This window comes from Macrotis lagotis, chromosome 3 (assembly GCF_037893015.1).
Source record: "Macrotis lagotis isolate mMagLag1 chromosome 3, bilby.v1.9.chrom.fasta, whole genome shotgun sequence".
Lineage (NCBI taxonomy): Eukaryota > Metazoa > Chordata > Mammalia > Peramelemorphia > Peramelidae > Macrotis > Macrotis lagotis.
In genome coordinates this window covers 230,020,470-230,043,589 of record NC_133660.1, presented here as the reverse complement: position 1 = coordinate 230,043,589, position 23,120 = coordinate 230,020,470, and the positions used below count along the sequence as shown (strand labels likewise).

Here is a 23,120-nt window from a genome sequence, read left to right as displayed (position 1 = left end):
ATAAATTGATTCAAACATTCTGAAAAACAATTTGAAATTATGTGAGAAAAGTCATTAAACGGTTCATATCATTTGAACCAGCAGTCCTAGTATTGAGTGTATACCTCAGGGAGATCCAATGCATGAAAGAAAAACCCACCTATACCAAAATATGTATAATAGCATTTTTGTGTTAGAAAAAAAAGAAACTGGAAATAAAGCAGTTACTCAATTACTGGGAAATTAACATGAGAAATTTGTAGAAAAATGGGAGGAAAAACATTGTCTACAATATCAGGTAGTTATTTTGTCTGCCAATTTCACTTAATTTTTTCTTTCTTGAAGGAAGTCGGAGAAATTGGAAAATTGCTGGGATAAACAAATGTGTCAATGAAACATTAAGGGCAATAAAAATTAACTAGAGAACCATTCAGTGTTCAATGATGGATTGAATCATGTTGTTAAGATGAAAATATTGGCAAAATTAATTTACTATGACATTCAAAATGCCAAGTGACACCTCCTTTATCTGGATAAAATCTTAATGAAATGGATATGATGGATTGATTACCTACATGGATAGGATCTAACCTCTGCCTCTGTAAGATTACCTTTCTCTCAGGATTGTTGGTAGAAATAAGATAATATTTGAAAAGCACTACGTAAATGCTAGTTATGATTATACGAAAAACAAATATTCAAGAATATTAAGGAATGTATTGAAGATAAAATACATTCATAAATAATATATATAATGAAGGTAGAATTGACTTCATAGAATTTAAACATAAGCCTAAATAGTTATAAAAACTATCAGTAATGGGCAAGAAAAAAGTCAGTAGAACAAAATAAAGATAATAGATATGCAATGAAATATAAATTATAAATTAGTATTTATTATTATTATAGTATATTAAAATACACAGAATAATTACTTAACAGATATCCTTAGAAATATTGGCTAGCAAGATGATGGGAAATGATTTTAGAGAGGGAATCTCATTCTCATTCAAGCAGAACAAAATACAAAACAAATAAACACTAAAGTAGGGATGGGATGGAGACAATTTATTTCATACTTCAATTCAAAAAGCCTTTATTAAACTGCTATAATTTGCTAAGCTAGAGTCTGAGACAACTTTTTTCATTGGAAAAAATTAAAGAAATTACAGGCAGTGAGGTAGAAGGTTTCATTCCAAAATTTACTTTAGAATGTGTTATAATTTAGAGGAAAAGAAAAATAACAGATTGAGGGAAAATATTTGTTAGTTACTCACCACATAACACAGTGAATTCCAACTGGATAATAGATTGAAGCATTAACAGAAAAAAAGGTGAAAAGCATTAACAAAATTGGAAGAAACTAGAATAACACTTTTCTTAATTAGAGCTGTCAATGATTTTAGTTCTACTAAATAGAAGGAAATAAGACATAAGATAAATATTCTTTATTTCATTAAAATTAAATCTGTATAGCCAAAAATAGAAATAAAAACAAATTAGTGTAGAATTTTATGTTAAATAAAAATTTGACATCCAACATATATAAATGAACTGTTAAAATTTTACAAAAACAACTTGCAGTCCCTAAGGAATAAATGTGAAGGGACAACAGTGAAATGCACTCACTTCATAATACTCAAAAATTACTCTACCTCTTTAATAATCAGAGATGTTAATTTAAACAATTCTCAGGAACCACCTTTTTCACTCAGTAAAATGGTAATAATAACAATAATAATAATAATGATAATAATAATTAAAACCAATTAAACTCATTATCTAGGTTGCAGAGAAATAGCCACAAGCATTCATTGCTAGTAGAATTGCAAATTAATAGAATATTTTTGAAAGGCAAAAATCTAATACTACAAAATAAGAGTCACCAGAAAACATACTCTTAATTCCATTATTGGCAACAAATGTGAAGTAGATGCCATTATTACTCCCATTTTCCAGATTAAGGGAACGGGGACTACACTCACAGTCAACATGGTCTACGAAGCATATGACAGTATTTGAATTCATTCCTTCTTGACTGCAGGACTAGCAATCTTGAGCTTTGTATCCTAGCAATAAAAGTTGAAGGCTCACAAGCTGCCTCAATGGTCATAATTAGTGGACATTGCCCCACAGAGCACCAGAACATTGACTACCACCTAACCTGGGAGAAGAATTATTTCTTCCTTCCCTAAAGCAGTCTATCATCTTTATCTCTCTCCCATTAGGATCTTGGACCTTATTACTGGAAAGCCAGAGTCTTTTAGGCAAATTTTTGCCAGATTTGTTCTAGAACCAGCCCTCGATGCCATTTTGTGGCTATCTCCTCTCCATGCTGTCTCATGAATAAGCCCCTCTCTTATTCCCTTTTAGCATCTCCCCACTAGAATATAAGCTCCTTGAGGTCAGAGATTACAATATCTGTAAAATAGACATAATAACACTTACCTCTTGGGGCTGTAAATATCAAATGAAATATTTATGAAGTGGCACAAATGTATGTAAATGCTAACTGGTATTATTACTATTTTATAAATCTATACTGCCTACATGACCTTTGGCAAAGTCCTTAGCATCTCAGTACCCCCAGGAAATTCTCAAGCATCTAAAGTGTAGAACAAGTGCCAACCCACTCAGACTCCAAAGTTTCTTCTGCCAATGTAATCACAGGCCTGGTCTGCCCATCCCCCCAAAAGTCTCATTCTATATCAATGATATTACTATTACAGATAAGGATAATTGTGGGGAGAGAGAGAGAGAGAGAGAGAGAGAGAGAGAGAGAAGCCTGGATTTAGGTCCTCCTTCTAACATATACTGTCTATGTGATCCTAGGCAAGTCATTTAGCTTTTCAGTATCCCAGTTACTTTCCAAGACAGTATATTATAAATGATTTTTTTTCTGACCTACCCTGATAAAGGGTAGTTTCAGTCCTTCTGTATGTATTCTTTATTATATTTATTAATGTGTTTTTAAGTTTAGACCTTTGATTTCATGTATGGGGCATTCCATTGAAAAATCCCTTTTATTTAGTGAAATTTAGAGTGTCAGAGACTTCCTGGGGGTATTGTGACTTACGTTGGCTCGCCCTGCTAGGATTGTGTCAAAGACAAGCATCTTCCTGACTTAAAGACTACTTCCTTATCAACTACACTATGTCACCTAAGACAATGTAAAGATAGAAAATCAGTATCATTTTTAATCATGCAACACTCTCAAACTGACGGAACTAAGACTTAAAACCTAGATCTTCCTGATGCTAAGTTCAATAGTCTGACCCCTGGACCACTAAGGCTTTTTCTTGCTACATTGGTTGGGGAAAGTGGGCTTCTATTGAGAAGGTATTGCCGTTGGCTTAGGCTGGCCTTAAGAGAGAATTTCCCAGGTTTCCAGGTGGAACCTTGAACCAATAAGAGTGTGTTAGCCCTTAGTGCCACAGACGTCTCTGGTGATGTGTGTTTTCACTACTGCTTCCTATGTCTTTAAAACTGCAGGGAGATTCTGGACATCTGGACATTGGGTGGTGTCTCCTAGTAAAGTTCTGGAAGAGTTTTATTTTCCCTGAGCCTGGGAAAACAGAAGTTAGTTTCAGGCCAAATCATTCAACTTTAGAAAGCATAAAGGGAAGTTCACTGAAGTGACCTAGAAATATAAATTTTAGAAGGAAAAATTTAAGGAAGGAAATGAGTTCCCCCGCAATGGAGCTTTAATAGAGGTAGCCATTCTGCACCACCCCAACCCCTCTATTCAGAGATCATGATAGTAAATCCCAAGTCTTGCCCCACCAAAGTTCCCCAGGGAGGCATTGTGTAACATCCTATGGCAGTGAAAGTACCGATGCCTGGAACTCCTCACATGACAGGCTTTTGCATGAACAGCTGGGTTTGATCACCAGAAGGCTCTTTGGTTGGAGCCATTCTTCACTATTTTCCAAAGACTTGCTGCCACAGGAAGCAACTTCAATCGTTTTGCTCTCCAGACTCCAACTCTTTAAGCTTCACTTTTGAATTCGACTACAAGCTTCCCCAACATTTCTTGCGTGATCATTTTATTCCTCTTTGCTTCCCACCCTACCCCCTTTCCTCAGTGACTTAGGGGCATCATGATAGTTCAAGGCAGATCCTTCTTAGTTCTCTGCCTTGTGAGTTTTCTTCTTCAGCTACAAGATGCCCAAGATCCAGAAATGGTCCAATACATCTTCCGACGCTTTCAGATCTTAGAGGTAGGTATACTGGAATGGCCATAGAATTGTGTTGTTCCTTTGCAAATTTCTGCATTTTCACTTGTATTTTTAAAAACCACATGCCTTACTTTTCTCCTGCTTACTGTGACCATCTTGATAGTGAAGCATGTTTCTGAAAAAACAAGTGTTCTTAGTTAAGAGAATGTATTTGTGAGGCTGTGTGGAGGAAAAGAGAGAGGGAGAGGAGGAAAGACAGAGATAAAAGCTATATGGAGCAATGAAGAGACAGTCTTGAACTCTGGAAAGCCTGGATTCAGGTCCTCCTTCTAACATATACTGTCTATGTGATCCTAGGCAAGTCATTTAGCTTTTCAGTATCCCAGTAACTTTCCAAGACAATATATTATAAATGATTTTTTTCTGGCCTACCCTGATAGAGGGAGTTTCAGTCCCTCTGTATGTATTATTTATTATATTTATTAATGTGTTTTTAAGTTTAGACCTTTGCTTTCATATAGGGGGCATTCCATAGAAAAATCCCTTCTATTAAGTGCAATTTACAGTGTCAGAGACTTCCTGGGGTATTGTGACTTACGTTGGCTCACCCCGCTAGGATTGTGTCAAAGACAAGCATCTTCCTGACTTAAAGACTACTTCTTTATCAACTACACTATGTCACCTAAGACAATGTAGAGATAGAAAATCAATATCATTTTTAATCATGCAACACTCTTAAGCTGACAGTTTCTTCTGATAATTTGTTAAATTGATGCCAAAACTAATGAAGAAAAATATTAGAGATTTAATTCTGTTTTTTTTCTTTCAAGCTAAACCCAATTTTTTATATGAAGTAGCCCATAATGTATACTAAAAACAGTTTATTAAGAATAAAAGAGGGTCAGCTAGATGGTGCAGTGGATAGAGCACTGGCCCTGGAGTCAAGAGTACCTGAGTTCAAATCTGGCCTCAGATACTTAATAATTACCTGGCTGTCCTCAGACACTTAATAATTGCCTTATCTTTTTAAAAAAAGAGAGAGAATAAAAGAAAGGGTGATCTTGTTTTTAGTATACTACGTTCTGATTAATTTTTTGCTTTTTCTCTCAAAGCATGTCCTATATCTAATGCTTATTTGCTATCTTTTCTTTAGGGTTTTTGCAAGGCAAATGGGGTTAAGTGGCTTGCCCAAGGCCACATAGCTAGGTAATTATTAAGTGTCTGAGGCCAGATTTGAACTCAGGTACTCCTGACTCCAAGACCAGTACTACATCCACTGCGCCACCTAGCCACCCCTGCTATCATTTTCAAAGAAATTTTATTGTAATATTTTTTGTTTATACTTTACAAAACTGAATTTTAGAGGTGAGAGATCATTACTGATGCTTCTGTTGCCAGAGCTCTTTCTGTCCATCCTACCTCCTTAAATACACAAATTGCAGTGATGAACATTAGGTAATCTCACAATTACCCTTCAAGTAGTGCCACCTGATTACAAGTTTTCCATAAAATAAAATTATACAACTATCTGCATATATGTCTATTGTTTGCTATTCTATTGTTTCAAAAAGCTGGGCATAAAATATGGAAAGAATATCAAAAAAACTACTCTAGCCATTTCCCCATAACCTGGAACCATTATCTATAAGGGAAAGTCACTCAGCAAATAAAATCATTTAATTCTGTCTTAGTTTTCCTCCCTCCTGGAGGAAGGAAAGAAGGAAGGAAGGAAGGAAGGAAGGAAGGAAGGAAGGAAGGAAGGAAGGAAGGAAGGAAGGAAGGAAGGAAGGGAGAGAGGGAGGGAGGGAGGGAGGAAAGAAGGAGTGAGAAAAAAGAGAAAAAAGAAATACATTAAATAATTCCATTTTGCTTTTCTTTTCCATTTGCTAGTAACTATACATTAGGAAATAAAGTCTGAAATCAATATTTGTTTTCTGACTTAAGCAAGGGCTGGAAAAATGTCTCCAAGATACAAGGACATACATTCAAGAATTCCAGAAATTGAGTAAGAAGGTCTCTGCGGACCTGGAACGATGCCACCTTTATAAGACTGAATATAAGAGTGAAGTCAATCATTTGGGGGGAAGAGTTGAAAGAGCCCAACGTGAGATTGACTACCTAGAATACATTAGAACATCTGAGACATGTATAGAAGAGGATAAGACGGTGATGGAAAAGCAAATTAAAGACTTTGAAGAAGAGCAAAAGGTCAGGACTCTCCTTAACACAAGTAAGATTTACCTTTTCTAACCATTCTGTACCAGGTGACCCCTCGGGGTCAAGGAAGGGCTCTTTGCACATAAAGTTAGAACAGGGATTTGTTAACTTTTTTGTGTCACAGAATGCTTTGTCAATCTGATGATGCCCACAGACTCCTCAAAATAATCTTTATAATCAAATACATAAAATAACATACATAAGATTATAAAGGCAATCAATTATATTGAATTATCAATTTTTTTAATCAGTTTGTGGACTGCAAATTAAGAACTGCTGAGTTAAAATGATCACTAAGATGGCAAACAGATTTTTGCCTTATTTAAATTTAAATTAATTTAAAGGGTGCAGCAGTATTTGCAATCTTTCCATGTGCTAAAGTGAACTCTCTCCTGTGACTATGCTCCCTTTAGTCCCCAATACCAGTGCCAGGGTCTCTGTGTCCCCTACCAGGAGTTACCTTTGCTGTTTTCCTCAACTGAATGTGTCTTTTATCCTACTTGCCCCAGGCATTACCATTTTTAGTTGCAATTCTATGAAAAGTATTCAAAGGACAAAAAACTCTGGTCCATAAATGGGTAAAAAAATATGCATAAAGGAACATATCTACATATACAGAAGCACTTTAAATAGGTCATTCCTGTGTGTACATACATTGGTCACCTCTAAGAAAGCAACATTTCTACAGAAATATAATTATCAAAAGGTCCCAGTCTGGTCACGCTGCAGCAGCTGTTGCCTGGGCTGACCGAGCTCCGGGAAAGTGGGTCAGACCTTCTGCCTGGTTATAACTTACAGAAAGGATAGAAGGATGATTGAATCTCCCAGAACAGGGAAGACAAGAAACTGTCTTAGTAGCAAGGAAAAGGCAGCCTTCGGTGGAAAAGTCAGAAAATAAGATACTCAGGAGAACAGCAATAAACATTTCATGGCTTCTAATGAGAACTTAGTTTGTATTCTATTTAACCTACTTATGCCACTTTTGAGCATGGTTAAACCAACCAGAAAGGGCTAAGATTATAAACTAGGTCAGACACTTGAATTCTGTAACCCAATTTCACACTCAAGGCTATGTGATTAATAATATTGAGAAACTTACACAATAAATATAAGTTCTATTTTTGTGTGAAATGAGGGGATTGAATTGGGTGACATCTAAGGTCCCTCTCATATCTAATCAATGATCCTATGAGACTAACAGAATTAAATAACTTCACATGTTTATATTAGCCTCTCATTGTGACATGAGAGAATGCAATACTTACATTTAGAACCCATTCATGGAATTGGGATTGGTTGAAAATCAGTAGACCAAAGTACTAATAGGCAAGGGCTAAATTGATCCTGCCCAAAATAACTAATAAACAGCTAGATGGCTTGTTAGATTGAGTGCTAGACCTGAAATGAGGAAGACCTGAGTTCAAATCGAGCCTCAGACACTAGCTGTGTGACCCTAGACAAATCACCTAATCTCGGCTTATCTTAATGTACTGGAGAAGGAAAATGGCAAACCACTTCAGTATCTTTGCCAAGAAAACCCTATGTACAGTATGATCTATGGGATCATGAAGAATTGGACATGACAATAATAACCATAAAAACAGCTAACACAATTTTTTTATTTTAATTTTAAATGTATTATTTATTTGGGGTCTTTTAAAAAAAATTTTGAGCTCCAAATTCTTGTCACTCTCCTTTCCCCACCCATTAAGAAGTTAAAAAATAACAACAATTTTTAAACTAATTTTTTAATTAAAATTTCCTGAACTTTTTCAAAAGCAGAATTTTTCCCTTTTGTATAAATTAAAATTTTACTAAGCACCTACTTTGTTCAAAACCAGAAATACAAAACATGATACCTACTCTTAAATTTTGTGTTCACATAACATGAAAGACTGTGCAGCCAAACCAGAGCTAGAAAGCTACAGGTGTGGCCATTTACCTGGAGATTGTGCCAACACTCCCACCAACATAGAGACTGCCTATACCCAATGTATTTAAGTTGTTTAGAGAATATATTCACTGGTTCTGAATCATGGACTGGTGGAAATAAAGCATAAATAAAAATTTGTGGCTATTGTTTTGCTAACATTTACATATTTTAAATGATATGAATAAGTTTAATGGTGCAAACAAATAGTTTATGTTTGTTTGTTTGTTTGTTTTAATATCTTTAGGGGAATTCAAAAAACCTTCACAGATGCAGCAAGAGAAGTGTCTTTATGGAAGCCACATCTTAACAAGAGATTCATCCAGAGGAAAAGTGAAGAGTTATAAGTTAGGGTTTCCTTCTCTGATCCAAAATCTTGCCAGCCCATGAGATCTTGAAACTTTCCCTAACAATATCAGAACTTCCTTGACTATGAATTCCTTCTCTGTACTAATCCATAAGGTCCAATACTCAGGGGACATGGTCTCCTTGGAGGACAGAGAAACAAGGTCAGCAAGAGAATTCCCATATAGATGGAGATCAGAAGTAGAGGGCAGTCAAACAATCAAGTGGTCAGATTTAAGAGCAAGAAAAAATGAAAAAGAAGGTAGTATCAGATACAAGAAGAATCAAGACCAGAAATTCAAAACAAAGTCTGAAGGAAGGAAGGAAGGTCTGGGGCAGCTAGGTGGCAGAGCACTGGCCCTGGAGTCAGGAGGACCTGAGTTCAAATCAGACCTCAGACACTTAATAATTACCTAATTGTGTGACCTTGGGTAAATCACTTAATCCCGTTGCCTTAAATAAACAAATAAATTAAGTAAGTAAGGTCCAGGTTTCAGCCTGAATCAGAGGACAGATTATCCAAACAAACTAGGAGTTCAAGTATAATTCATCATGTCCTTAGATCACACGCTATAGACACATGAAAGTTTTATGTCCAATCTTAATCTGGACAGTTCTTTTCTCATCACCTACCCAAATCCCTGTCATCTGATATACCCTATACTTACTCATTTCCAGGAAATTTACAGGATGGTGAGCCTCATTCTTTCCCCTAAGAAGCCTCCCTGGACCACCAGATGCTAGGCCTGAAGGCTTAACCTAACTCTAGGACATGAGGGTGATGACCTGGCTCCCTGGTCCTGTACTCTGGTCCATATCCTTCCCACTTCAAATGCTAGGGAAAACTGATGCTGATGCCACTATCTGTGGTATTTAAGGATTTCAATCAATTGACAGCATTTATCATTGATTAGGAGCTAGAGATACAAAAAAATAAAAGTCAAAAGCAGTCCTCAAAGATCTTAAATTCTCATAGGAAAGCCAATAAGTCAGTAAATACAGGATATATACTCTCAAAATGCACAGTCATTGGGAAGGACTGAAAAGTCTCTTTCAGGTAGTGATGTCTGACCTGAACCTTGAAGGGAGCTAGGAGTCCAAATATGTGCAGCTAAGGAGGGAGGACACTCCAAAAATGGCAGGAGGGCATGCAAAGGCATAAAAATGGAAGTTGTTGACAGAACATGTTATCCAGTTTAGCTAGAATAAAGAGTGAAAAAGAAGAGGCCTTCCTGATAAGTCTTACTGACTTCAGACCCAGTATTTTATCCATTGCAACTGCCTCATGGGTATGTCTTTTGAGACAGGCTCTAATGCTAGAACATCATCCCTTTTCTTTAGTTGTTCTTTCTAAATAACGTGAAGATCTCTGGTTTACCCCAATATGCCTCAATGACTTTGCCCCTCATTCTGCAAGAGGAGGTTTCTAGGACCAAAAATTCTCAACTCACACAGTTGTGCAATGTGACAATGTGAGAATAGCAATTTGTAAACTACAAAACATCATATCAAATATCAACATCATTATTATTATTCTAATTCATAATCCACAATGACTCTAGTTCCTGTCTTAGAGGTTTATTATTATTATTTCTTCCTACCAGCAAAGAAAGTTACCAAGTCATTTGAACTTAAAGCAGTCTGGGGAAAGTTGCAGTTCTAGGCAAGGATGGATATCCTAGCTCCTTCCCCAATAGTACATAACATAATTGTGGGCGGGGGGGGGGGGGGGGGGGAATCACAAAAAAAGATAAAGTCCTAAATGCACAGTCCTGTTATAGGTCTTAAGGCCATTGTAGAAAGGTCATCTTTATCTTAACATCAAGGCCTTTGTTAAAATCTTTCCTACACCTCCAAGAAGGTGTCTCCTCATATAGCAGCTTTGTACCTTTCCCACAGTTCGATTCTCAACCTCAGATTCTGCTCTGTTGTTCCTCTCTGCTTGCCCTCAGATACTTATGACTCTCTCTTCAACTTTTTCTTTCATCATTTCCACCTCCAGGAATTGTCTTCCCCCTCCTAGTTCATTCTCTCAGGAATCTATTTTCTGAACCTTTGCTCCTTCCCTTGGCATATGTTTTCCAGTCCAGGATATCAAGGGAAAGCAAATCCTTTTTGGAAAAAGTCAAGTCTTCTAGGGCCTTTCTGCATCTGCCTACTACATTACTATAAGCACCCACTGTGAGTAGAGCACTGTGTTAGAAACTGGGAAGATACAGGGACAAGGTACACCCTCCCTTCCAGAGAATATAGTCAAATAGATGAAAGTTTTTGTTCTTCAGTTGTTTCAGTCATTCCCAACTCTTCTGGATTACATTTGTGCTTTCTTTGGCAGAGATATTAAAGTGGTTTGCCATTTCCTTCTCTAGCTCATTTTACAGATGAGGAAACTGAGGGTTAAATGACTTGCCAAGATCACACAGCTAGTAAGCATCTGAAGTTGGATTTGAAGTTACATCTCCTTGACTCTGAATAGCTAGGTGGCACAGTGGATAGAGTGCCAGGTCCAAACTCAGGAAGATTCAAATACTGGAAAGAATAGTACCAGACCTCAGATACTAGAAAGAATAGAACTAGTCTGGGAAAACATATTTTGGATTCTCCTAGACAACAGTTAGAAGTGATTTTAGTTTGCATGAGGGCTTTGATAAGAATTCTCTAATTTTGAATCAAATGCAGTTAAACTTAAGAAAAACATTAAGGGTGGCTAGGTGGCGCAGTGCCATTGGCCCTGGAGTCAGGAGTACCTGAGTTCAAATCCAGCCTCAGACACTTAATAATTACCCAGCTGTGTGGTCTTGGGCAAGCCACTTAACCCATTTGCCTTGCAAAAAGCCTAAAAAAGAAGAAAAACAGTAAATTTGGTGGGGGCATAATTGTATAACAAAGGCACAAATGTAGAGCTAAGGAACTAGGGTGAAGGTTGCTAGCTCCAACTGTATCTTTTGGTTTTGTTCCAAGCTGATTTCACCAAAAATGAAAAGTATCCACTTACCTTAGCTTCACACAGAACCTCTGCGGTCTTTCTAAAAAGAAGTACTTTACAGTGCTTTGAAAGGACATGACAAGTGTTAAAAGGAGCATTCTAACCCTAAATCAGATACAAGACTGGGATGGGGCACCCAAGAAGAGTTCAATTCAAGATATAAAATGTCTAAAGACTTCTTTAGCTAGTTGACTAATTGCAATCAAGGTAGACAGACCTCTTTCTCCTCAGGACCCCAAGTTCTATCCTAGCTGCCAAAGCCCAGAGGGTAGTTGCAGAGTAAAGCATTAGTAGCAGCAGAGAGACCTAACAGGACCAGGAGTGGGAACATCCACAGGGAAGGGCATTAGAGAGACAACAGACTAGTAGAAAAACTCCAGTTCAGGAAGAAGCAGCTCACCCAATAACATCACCAGAAGATATTGATGGCTCTATAGAGTCTGAGGTTTTGGTTACCCTGGATATGTGTTCCTTGGCACATGTGTTACCTACTCATGAACCCCACCATGTGTTCCCCAATCACACATATTCCCCATTCTCCCTCCCACCAGTGGAAGTCTATCCACATGCATGGTAGAAATCTTTGTCACCACTTGCTATATTACTTTATGACTTATCTTTTATTTTGAATTAATTGGCTATTAAAGAAATACATCAGTAGAATCTTATGATCTGGGTGGCTAGGTGGCACAGTGGATAAAGCACCGGCCCTGGAGTCAGGAGTACCTGGGTTCAAATGCAGTCTCAGACACTTAGCTGTGTGGCCTTGGGCAAGCCACTTAACCCCATTTGCCTTGCAAAAAAAAAAAAACCTAAAAAAAAAAAACCTTATGATCTATGTCTTTGAGAAAATGCTGATCCACATCCACAACAAGCCTCAAATCTGGAGCAGAATGGACTCATATCTACAGAATAGTCTGGGTATCATAAAAGCAAGCAGTATTATATAGTGAGGAGGGAAAAGGCAAACAAAAAAATAAAACCCTCCTACCCATCCCTATCTAAAATATAAAAAGATGGGAAATTTCAATATAAAACTCACTCAAAAGAGTGGAAAGAAAAGATGCTGAAACAGTAAAGAGGAAAGGCAATAATAGAAGTTTTCTGCATCCTGATCAGCAAGGAAAGGTGAGAAGAAAGGGATGGGGAAAAGTGGAAATAGTCTAGATGTGAGATTTCAACATAAATCTTCTCACAGATGATAGCTGAGGCCAGCATCTGTTGGCCTTGGGCTTTAGCAGGAATCTACTAATTATATATCTTTCACAGATGAGAAAGCCAGCAAGCTACATCTTATTATAAGAAAAGGCAAGAACCATTCCAGAAAAAAAAAAGAGGCAGAGAGGCAATGTTTTCTTTTTCTTTTCATTTCTCCAGGGCTAAACCTTTACATAGAGAAGGTCCTTAATAAAAGTTAATGGAACTGAGGTGACATTTGGGCAAGACCTCAAAAGGCATCTCCAAGCCAGGACTAGATGACCTTGTCAGCTATGTTGGAGGAGTTCTTACATGTAGAGAGTAGAGAGGGTCAGCTTCAGAGACAGGGTGGCCTGGATTCAATTGACATACTGTCTGTGAGAACCTAGACCTATCCATTCTAAGGAATGGATAGAACCCATTGATCCTGGATCAAAAAAAAAACCCAAATTCAAATCCAGCCTCAGATACTTACTAGTTGAATGACCCTAGATAAATCCTATAACTTCAGTCTGCCTCAGTTTCCTCATCTGTAAAATAGGGATAATAAAAACACCTACCTCCCAGAATTTTTGTAAAGATCCAATGATATAGTAATTATAAAGTGCTTTGCACAATGCGTGGTCCATTTTAAGCTCTATATGAATGTTAGCTAAGTAATATTTGTAAGTCTCTTTGCCAGTCTGCCTTGATAGAGGGACTTTCCTTACCAGGAAGTGCCCTATACTTGCTAAGTCATTGATCTTATCCCTAACTTGTTCAGTTGCAAGTTAAATTAAAAGATTTTTGAGGAGACTTCCTAATCAGATTCTATGAATCTCTCTCCCCCACCTCTCTCTCTCTCTCTCTCTCTCTCTCTCTCTATATATATATATATATATATATACATATATATATATATGTATATATATAATGTATATTATATAAAATTATATATATTCATTATAAAAGCATATACATATATAAAATCTCTAAATATTATATATATATATATATTTTCTAGAAATAAAACTTCTTTCAGAAGTCAATAGAGACTGAAGACCCACTGAGGCAGTAGGAGAATATGAAGTGCCTGAAGTCTCATCAGTACAGAGAGGAGAAAGACATGAAAGAAAAGCTAGGAGTTGGATTTAGTTTGACACAAAATCCTTCTCCTAAGCAACAGCTGAGGGTGCTTCTGTTTACATTACAGTTTGGGAAAGAACCAATTATAGCTCAAATTTCAGCTGAGCAAGTAACATTCATTCAACAGGCATTTTTTTAAAGCAACTGTTATGTGTAAGACACTGTAGAGTTTCTGGATATGCAAAGAGAATCAAAAAATAGCCTCAACCCTTCAAGGACTTATATTCTATGGGGGGAGAGGGAAGGGAAAAATAGAACTCTTCACAGATGATACCTATATCTACAGATATCAATATAAACAAAAGACCAGAAGAGACCATGTTTCATTTGGTAGAAAACTGGTCTTGGCTTAGAAAGATTTGTGTTCAAGCCATAGTCTCACAGATGAGTTAGAGTTGGAAGTTATTTCAGTGGCCATTTAGTCTAATTACAGGTGAAAGGCACCCCAATGGTAACAGACACCCAGGCTCTGCAAAAAGTCATATCTGACACGTTGGCTATGTGATTCCAGGCAAATTATTCAACCTTTCAGTACCCTAAATAACTCTCTAAGATGGGTGTCCAACCTCTTAGCTCTTCTGCACCACATCATCCAATAAAAATTTGTCAAACACTGCAAAATAATTTAATATTTATTTATGACCACAATGTAACCCATATTACCAATGAGCATAATAATAAAATATAATATGATGAGCGAATAGGCTTTGGGGGTTGCATGTCCATTGATCATGAGCTGGACATACTTTTACTAGAGGTTTCACAGAAGGTACCAGCAGAGAGGGGTTTTCTTTACCTCAGAGTTCCTTATAAAAGTGAAATCACAAGTATAACTCTTTTTTTAAAAGTCCCCTGAATACCACTATTAAGCATCTCTCCCAAAGAGATCAAAGAAAGAAGAACCCATAGGTATAAAAATATTTATAGAAGTTACTTTTTATAATTTTGTATAATATAATTGTAAAGCAGTGGAAACTAAAGAAATGTCCATGTTATGTGGAAATTAAATCTATGATGCTGTATAAATTTAGGAAATCAATCTTTCAGAGAAATCTGAGACTTGATTGAATTGATGCAAAATAAAATGAGCAGAACCAAGAAAATAATTTCTACTGTGAAAATAACTCAAAAAATTGAATAACTCAAAAGTGGGGCAGCTAGATGGCGTAGTGGATAGAGTGCCAGCCCTGGAGTCAGCTGGACCTGAGTTCAAATCCAAACTCAAACACTTAATAATTACCAGGCTAGGCAACCTCATTGCCTTGCAAAAAACAAACAAACAAAAGAACTTGGATCAATAGAATGACTAACCATGATCCTGAGGGCTTTCCCCTTCCAATGGATTTGGTTTTTGGTTTCTGACTAGTTTAAAGAGTCCATTTTTGCCTCATTTCTTACCTAGCCTTACTCACTGAATGGGTGTTGTCTCAGTCAAACTGAGACCTAAGAAAGACCTTAGCTTAAAAAGGCCAAGGCCTGCCACTGCATCTGGGCCATCTCCACAAATCCTAAACTATATCTTGCCACTGTTCCCAGGCGGCTCTAAAAGAGAGAGTGAGGCTGGTGATTTTGCACAGCCCCTCCCTCACTTAAATCCAGTTGATTTATGAATCAAGACATCATACCTCCTAATAGATAGAGGATAGATTCAATATGCAGAATAAGATACCTTTTTCGACATTGTCAATATGAGAATCTGTTTTGCTTGACTAGATTTTTTTTTAGGTTTTTGCAAAGTAAATGGGGTTAAGTGGCTTGCCCAAGGCCACATAGCTAGGTAATTATTAAGTGTCTGAGGTCAGATTTGAACTCAGGTACTCCTGACTCCAGGGCCGGTTCAAGGTTTTTCTTTTCTTGTATTTCAGTGGAGGTGAGGAAGAGAGGGGGAAGGGAGAAAAAATGTTTATTAATTTTTTAAAAATAAAATTTAATTTAAAAAAAAGGGGGGGGGAGAAAAGATTTGAAAACCCACTTTAAATAATTCCCCAGTCAAGAGCCGCCAGAACAGAAGATAGGCATGGTAAGCACAATTTAGATTAATATATACCACGATATAACTGTGCTTCCCAGTGATGAGTGAGAGCTTCAGGTATGAATGGGTCGGAGGAAAGCCTTTCTTCTATCCAAGTTAAACCTAAAATTCAATTAATTAATAAACCTAAAATTAATTTTTAAAAAATAGCAAGTCTTATGCAAGAAACCAAAGTTGTTGTAGGATCAGGAGATTTTTTTCATTACTGTTATCTATTGTAGATGGGGAATATAGAAGAGAAAGGTAGATTTGGATGGTGAGAGGCTATTGAAAAAAGATGGCTTCTGGAAATAAGATTTAAATTTCTGGATTATAAATCATTTATGAAGCATTAACTATAGGCCTTGGGTATACAAAGAAACATATGGTCCCTGCCCTTCTAGAGATCATGTTCTAATGGAGAAAAACCACATACAAACAACTAGGTACATATAAGATATATCAATACATAAATATATGATAAAATGAGGTCATCTCAAAGGAAAGATGTCTAGCATTGAGAAAAGGCTTCCCATAAAAGGTAAGCTATTAGCTTTGACTTGAAGGAAATCATAGAAGGTAGACAAGGATGAGAAGGGAAAGCATTACAGGCATGGGGGGTAGAATTCAATATGAGATATAGGGATTGTTTGGCTCTTGGCCCAAGATGGAGAGTAGTACCTTTAAAGAGTCATTAAAAAAATATGTTTGCCTGGAGAGGTATTTAAACTAAAAGTGGATAGAGAGGGAGAAAATTGCCCTCATAGATCTTCCAAGTCATAGTGGAATAAATATAAGATAGGAAAAATGATTATTAGAGAAGGCTAGTAATGCACAAGGGAAAATATCCAAGAAAAGCATCATAATAAAAGCCCCATGACCCCAAACGTCTATACATAAATGCACAAAGTATTCAGAGGTGACCTAGACATCTCAATAAATGGAAATAAATTAAACTTCATAGGTATGACCAAGAGTTAATGGGATTGAGCTCATGATAGGAATATGATTATTGTAGCTAGTATTTATCATATTAAAAGCATTTAAATAATAATTTGATGTCTAAAAAGCATTATACATGTATATATATGTGTGTGTGTCTACCTAGATATATATATAAATGTACTTGATAATCATAACAACCTCTTGTGAAAATTATTCTTTTTAAAATTTAATAAATTTATTTTTCCAACTGCAGGCAAAGATAGCTTTCAACTTCCATTTTTGGTAACATTCTGAGTTCCACATTTTTCTACCTACTTTCCTTCCCCCCTCGCCTTGAATAATCTAATATAGTTATATTTCATATATATATATATATATTACTAATATGGTTGTATTATTATATACATATATAATTATGTCAACTATATTTTCAAATTAATCATGTTGTGAAAGAAAAATCAGAACAAAAGAAAAAACCATGAGGAGGGAAAAACATAAAACAAATTTTAAAAATTGAAAATAGTATGCTTTGGTCTGTATTCACATTCCATAGTTCTTTCTCTGGATGGGGATGTTATTTTCCATCATGAGTACAGTTGAGAAGACCAAGTCCATCACAGCTGATCATCATGCAATGTTGCTGCTAATATGTACAATATTCTTCTGCTTCTGTTCACTTTACTCAGCATCAGTTTCATGAAAGCTGTAGAAAGATCATTCTTTCACAAAATGAGCTATTATAATGCCCATTTTGGTATAGGGAAACTGAGTCTCAGAGAGTTTATGATCTGCCAAATGTCCCATGGTTAATCAAAGACTTGGCTTGGATTCAAGTCCAGGTATTCCTGAATATTGACAAGTCCAGCATTCTTTCCAGGATGCCATGCTGTTTTGGAAGAATCGATGTCATTTGGAAGAAGCAGAACAGATAAGATATTAGTCAATCATGTGATAATCAAAAAAATCGAATGTGATTTTGGGTCATATCAGTAGAAGCAGAATGACTAGAGATGCTGCTATGTGAGGATCCATTGACAGAACTGGGAAGTGGGGCAGGGGAGGTATTTATTCTAAAGAAGAAGAGATTGGAAACAACATGATTGTTGTCTTCAAGTATTTGATGAGATTTCATGATAAAGAGAAGTTGGACTTCAAGTCCTTCCCATTTAAAATCTTATCTTCTATAAGAAGTCTTTCCCAATTCCTCTTAATTCTAGTAGCTTCCTTTAATTATTTCTTATTTTTCCTGTCTTTGGCTGGCTTGGACATATTTGTTTGCTGTTTGCTCTCTTTAGACTCTGAGCTCCCCAGGGCTTAATATAGTGACTGGCACATAATAGGTTCCCCCTAAATGGAGGGGAAGGGAACAAGTGCTTCATAAATATTATTTCATTTGATCCTCACAATAGCCTTGAAGAAATTGAGGCAAACAAAAGTTAAATGACTTGCCCAAGATCCCACACCTACTAAGCATCTGAGGTCAGATTTACCCTCAAGTCCTCTCAACTCTTAGCCTTAACACACTATATCCACTGTGCCTTCTAGCTCTATCTTGACAATTTTTCCTAATAATTAGCACTGGCCAGAAGTAGGCTAGCTTACTCAGGAGACAGTATATTTTCCACAGATTGAGAAAGGGGACTGGAGGGAGTTTTTGAGTATTAGTGCCTTCCTTTTAGGAATGTTGTAGACCATAATCCTCCTCAAGTAGAGGCTGGACTATATGACCTTGAGGTCCCTTTCCATTGTGAATTAATTAAGAATCTCTATGAGGCCAGCATATGAGGATCATGACATCAGAAGGTGATGCTGGGACTTTAAAGGGAATTTGATTTAAGTGTGGGAGAACTGTGCCAGAAACCCTGAGGGTCTTCCCCTCTCAGATTACTGAACATTTTAAAGAAACAAAGAATTATAAGAATAAGAAGCTCGTTAATAATAGCTCATCTTTGCATAGCTAAGGTTTACAAAGTGCTTCTCACAACAATCCCAGGAGGTAGGTATTTATTATCATTATTATTATTATTATTATTATCATCATCATACAGATAAGTAGCCTGAGGATCATAGAGCTAGGGTGAGTTAACCACGGTGATGCAACTAAAAAATTATCTGAAGCAGGATTAAAATTGTTTTTCTTAACTCCAGGCTCTGTGCCCTACCAACTGCACCACCTAGCTGCCACTATGATATCATTCTTTTCATATATTAAAAATCTTGAGAATTCATCTTAAGAAAATCAAATGAGTATAGTATTATTTCCCTTTTGAGAGATTCCTTTATAGGATGGGGCTAAAGACTAGAACTCCCAGATAAGGAAACTCCCTCCTCTAATACAGGCTGGCACATTAAACTACATTTTCAGTCTTAGAAAGCTGACTAGAACTTCCAGGGTCACACATCCAAAGGAAAGACTGGAATCCAGGTCTTGTTGGTGTCTATCTTCTATTCTACACTGCCCTTCCAATCTCTTTCACTAAATGCTTCTTGGGATATTGTGTCATCTTCCCATTTCTGGCACTGGACCTGGAAGAATAAACTTTCACATTTTCTGAGAATGTAAGTATCAAAACTATACAAAATAATCCTTCCCATTATTTTCTATCTTTATATACAGGCTGTGAAAATATGCTGACAGGCATAAAGTCAATGAAGATTGTGAAGACAACAAGGGAGACACATGGCTGTTGGATGAAAGATGTCAGCAATAATTCCACCAAGATTTATTTCTTAAGTGGCTCCAGGAACAACACCTTGTGGGAATTTTCCAATATGAAGGCATTTATGGAAGGCAAGCCCACACCCCGGAAGCTTGTCCTGACACTGTCCTGGCAAGGGACTGGGCAGGTGGTCTATCGGGGCTCCTTATTCTTCCACAGTCATGGTACTGCCAATGAGATCATCAAATACAACCTCCAAAAGAGAAGTGTGGAGGATCGGATGCTACTCCCAGGGAGCTATGGCATACCAGCCTACCAGCATGCCCCCTGGACTTTCATCGACCTGGCTGTGGATGAGCATGGACTCTGGGCCATTCATACTGAGTTAGACCACCTGATTATCACAAAAATAGACCCTCAAACAATGGCCGTAGAGCACACATGGACATCATTCTGTAGTAGCCGAGATGCTGAGGCAGCTTTTCTCCTCTGTGGGGTCCTCTATGTGGTGTACAGCAGGGGCCACCAAAGCTCCCACGTCATCAATTGTGTCTATGATGTCCTGGGAACCATCAACAAACAGGACATTCCTACCTTGGTCTTCCCCAAGCGGCAGAAGATTCACTCTGTGATCCATTACAATCCCCGGGATAAACAGCTCTATGCTTGGAATGATGGAAGTCAAATCATCTACAAGCTCCAGATGCAAAGAAAGCAGTCAGGGTCTTAGGAAAAGTGGCAAGTGGTGCAAACCAGATTTGTTTCTGAGAGACTGGTTGCCTATGGAAGATTTTTAAATGATACTCCAGGGACCAGGGAGCCCTTGTTCTGAATAAGAAAATATTATTTAGATATATAATCTGGAAGTGAGATTGCATACATCAACTGTCTTCTTTTGGGGGACCTATGATTTCATTTAGAATTCCCAATGAAGAAACCCTATCAATGTAGATGCAACTATCACTTAAATAGGTTTAGAGAACCAATTGGATCACTAAAAGGCTCCCACAGTGAAAAAGTAGAGACTAGAGTTGACTCCAGGAACTCTTAACCCAGAGGCTGGCTTTCCATCCTCTACCCAGCCTCCCTTGCTTTTGTCCTCCAGAAGAATCAAGACAGAAAGGTAGCTTCATAAGCAAGAAGACATGGGTTTAAGTCCAACTTCTAACACATTCCAGCTGTGTGACCTTGGGCAAGACACAACCTTGTTGTACCCCAAGACATCACTCTAAACCTATATATAAGTTGTAGAGTAGTTGCCAGTGTTCATTGATAAAGGGAGTTTATTCGCTAGGAATCCCCTAAACCAATGAAATCACAAGTTCTATTCTCCATCCATCCATTCCCTCTCCCAAAAAATCCCTGATCAATAATCATGATAATTTCTTACTCAAAAGTCTTCTACGGTTATCATTGCCTCCTAAATTATTATTATTATTATTGATAGTAATTACAACTGAAATTTAGAGTTTGAAAAGGATCGAATGCTACTCCCAGGGAGCCATAGCATACCAGCCTATCAGCATGCCCCCTGGCATGCTTTATCAACATTCAACTCAATTGATCTTTACAATGCTCATGTGAAGGAGGGAATGAAATTATGAGTATCCTCATTTTAGAAATGAGGAAATTAGACACTGAAGTCAAGTGACTTGCCCCAAGGTCATCTAGCTGATATATGGGCCAGATTAAAACCCACTTCTGATGCCCACATACAACATTCTCTACTATGTCCCACTTCCTCCATACTTTCCCTCCTGCCATTATTTCTGCCTAAGATCCCATTTTTCTTTTGCTCTGTCCTTCAGAGAATAGCTCAGATACAATCTTCATGAATCCATATCAAAGGGTTTTTTAAGTCTTCCCTAATCAATGGAAAAACTCTGTTTCCAGTCTTCGGCCTGATATGTGTATACAGTTTATTTCTATACATGCCTTTAGACATACACATACACACACACACACACACACACACACACACACACACACACACACATACATCTTTGCCTCTGCCTTTAAATTCCTTGGTGGTATATATATATGCAGTAGTGGGATCATTGGGTCAAAGAATATGGATAATTTAGTCATCTTCTTTATATAATTACATATTGAACAACCACTTTCACAGCTCTACCAATGGTAAATCAGAAGCCTTTCTTTTCACAAACTCTCCAACAGGGCTTTTTACATACATGCCTGCTATGATGGTAAATCTTAGAATTGTGTTCCTCTGCATATCTCTATAAATAATTTGGAGCATGCTTTGTTGTCATCATTTATAGTTTACAATTGTTCTATAGAAAATAGCTTGATCACTTATCTTCTAAGGAACTGGTATAGTATTTTGCTTGTATCTCTCTTACAGCCCTTTTTACATTCAAACTTGCACTTTAGTTATTTGTATTCATGAGCTCCTTAAGGGCAGAAAGCATGTTTTCAACTCAATTCAATAAATTTCTATTAAGCACCTTGAGTTTTTCATTTCTAGGTCTCCAAAATCAAAGATACAGGATGACACTCAGCTCTAACAGATTTACTGGTAAAATATCCATAGTATGCACAAACAAACCAAAAAAATCAGTTTCACCAATTTCCTCCCCCTCCCATTTTAATTTCTTTCTTTTTTTGTCTGTGTTTTTTTGCAAGGCAATGGGGTTAAGTAACTTGCCCAAGGTCACACAAGTAATTATTAAGTGTCTGAGGCTGGATTTGAATTCAGGTCCTCCTGACTCTAGGGCCATGCTCTACCCACTGTGCCACCTAGCCTCCTCTCTAATTTCTCAATTATCCATTCTGGACTATAAGATGTAAAGAGGAATGCTTGGTAGTTCTAGGAAAACCAACCCAATCCCAATCTACAAGCTGTGATTGAGTAGCACTGCCTTACACTCAGGAGGGCAAAGAGACCTAGCACCTTTCATAAATGCATCATTCTTACATAAAGAAGAGTCCAGGAACCTCACAATCATGCATAAGTCAAATAGGATACATACAAAGGTTCGTAGAATTCCTCTGATGCTAAGAGTAACTCTCTTAGATTCTGTTGTTCTGTCATAGCTGACTCTTCATGATACCATTTGGAGTTTTCTTGACAAAGATACCAGAGTAGTTTGCCCATTTCCTTCTCCAGGAGGAGAAGGAAACTGAGGAAACTGAGGCACATAGGGTAAAATGACATACACAGGGTCACACAGTCAGTAAGTATCTGAAGCCAGATTTGAATTCAAGATGATCCTGACCCCAGGTATGGCACTGGCTAGTATAGGTTCCAGTTGTTTTTATCTCTCTGTCTCATTCCTCTTCTGGCTTTACTGCTGACTCTCCAGATTTCTTCACCTCCATCCAAGAAACCTCCTTGCCCTAGTAGATGCCTACACACCTACCTTTTCCTTCACAGAACCTCCATTTGAGGAAGTGCCTGAGCCAGTCATGTTCACTCCTCTCTTGCCTTCAATCCTGGCTCTCTTATCTTTCCTCTTCATGGGTACTTCTCCCCTCTTTTAGTCTCCTTTGATATGCTGTCTTTCTTTTTAGAAAGTAGGCTCCT

At 37.3% G+C, this 23,120-nt stretch overlaps 1 protein-coding gene and 1 long non-coding RNA gene across 3 annotated transcripts in view; one reads left to right on the top strand and one right to left on the bottom strand.

Annotated features, from left to right (window-relative positions):
- Window positions 1-23,120, bottom strand: part of LOC141518263 (uncharacterized) — a 63,755-nt gene that overhangs the window by 24,372 nt on the left and 16,263 nt on the right. Inside the window, exon 3 of one of the 2 annotated variants that reach the window (XR_012477134.1) lies at window positions 1,775-4,332. The exons of the other annotated variant lie outside the window; for it this stretch is intronic. This is a non-coding gene — a long non-coding RNA (uncharacterized LOC141518263). Of the gene's footprint in view, window positions 1-1,774; window positions 4,333-23,120 lie in introns of those variants that run through there. 2 annotated transcript variants of the gene reach the window in all.
- Window positions 3,834-21,563, top strand: OLFML1 (olfactomedin like 1). The gene is made up of 3 exons (XM_074230133.1): window positions 3,834-4,199; window positions 6,102-6,387; window positions 19,531-21,563. The coding sequence occupies exons 1-3, from the start codon at window positions 4,080-4,082 to the stop codon at window positions 20,301-20,303; spliced, it is 1,179 nt and encodes a 392-aa protein (XP_074086234.1). The 5' UTR covers window positions 3,834-4,079; the 3' UTR covers window positions 20,304-21,563.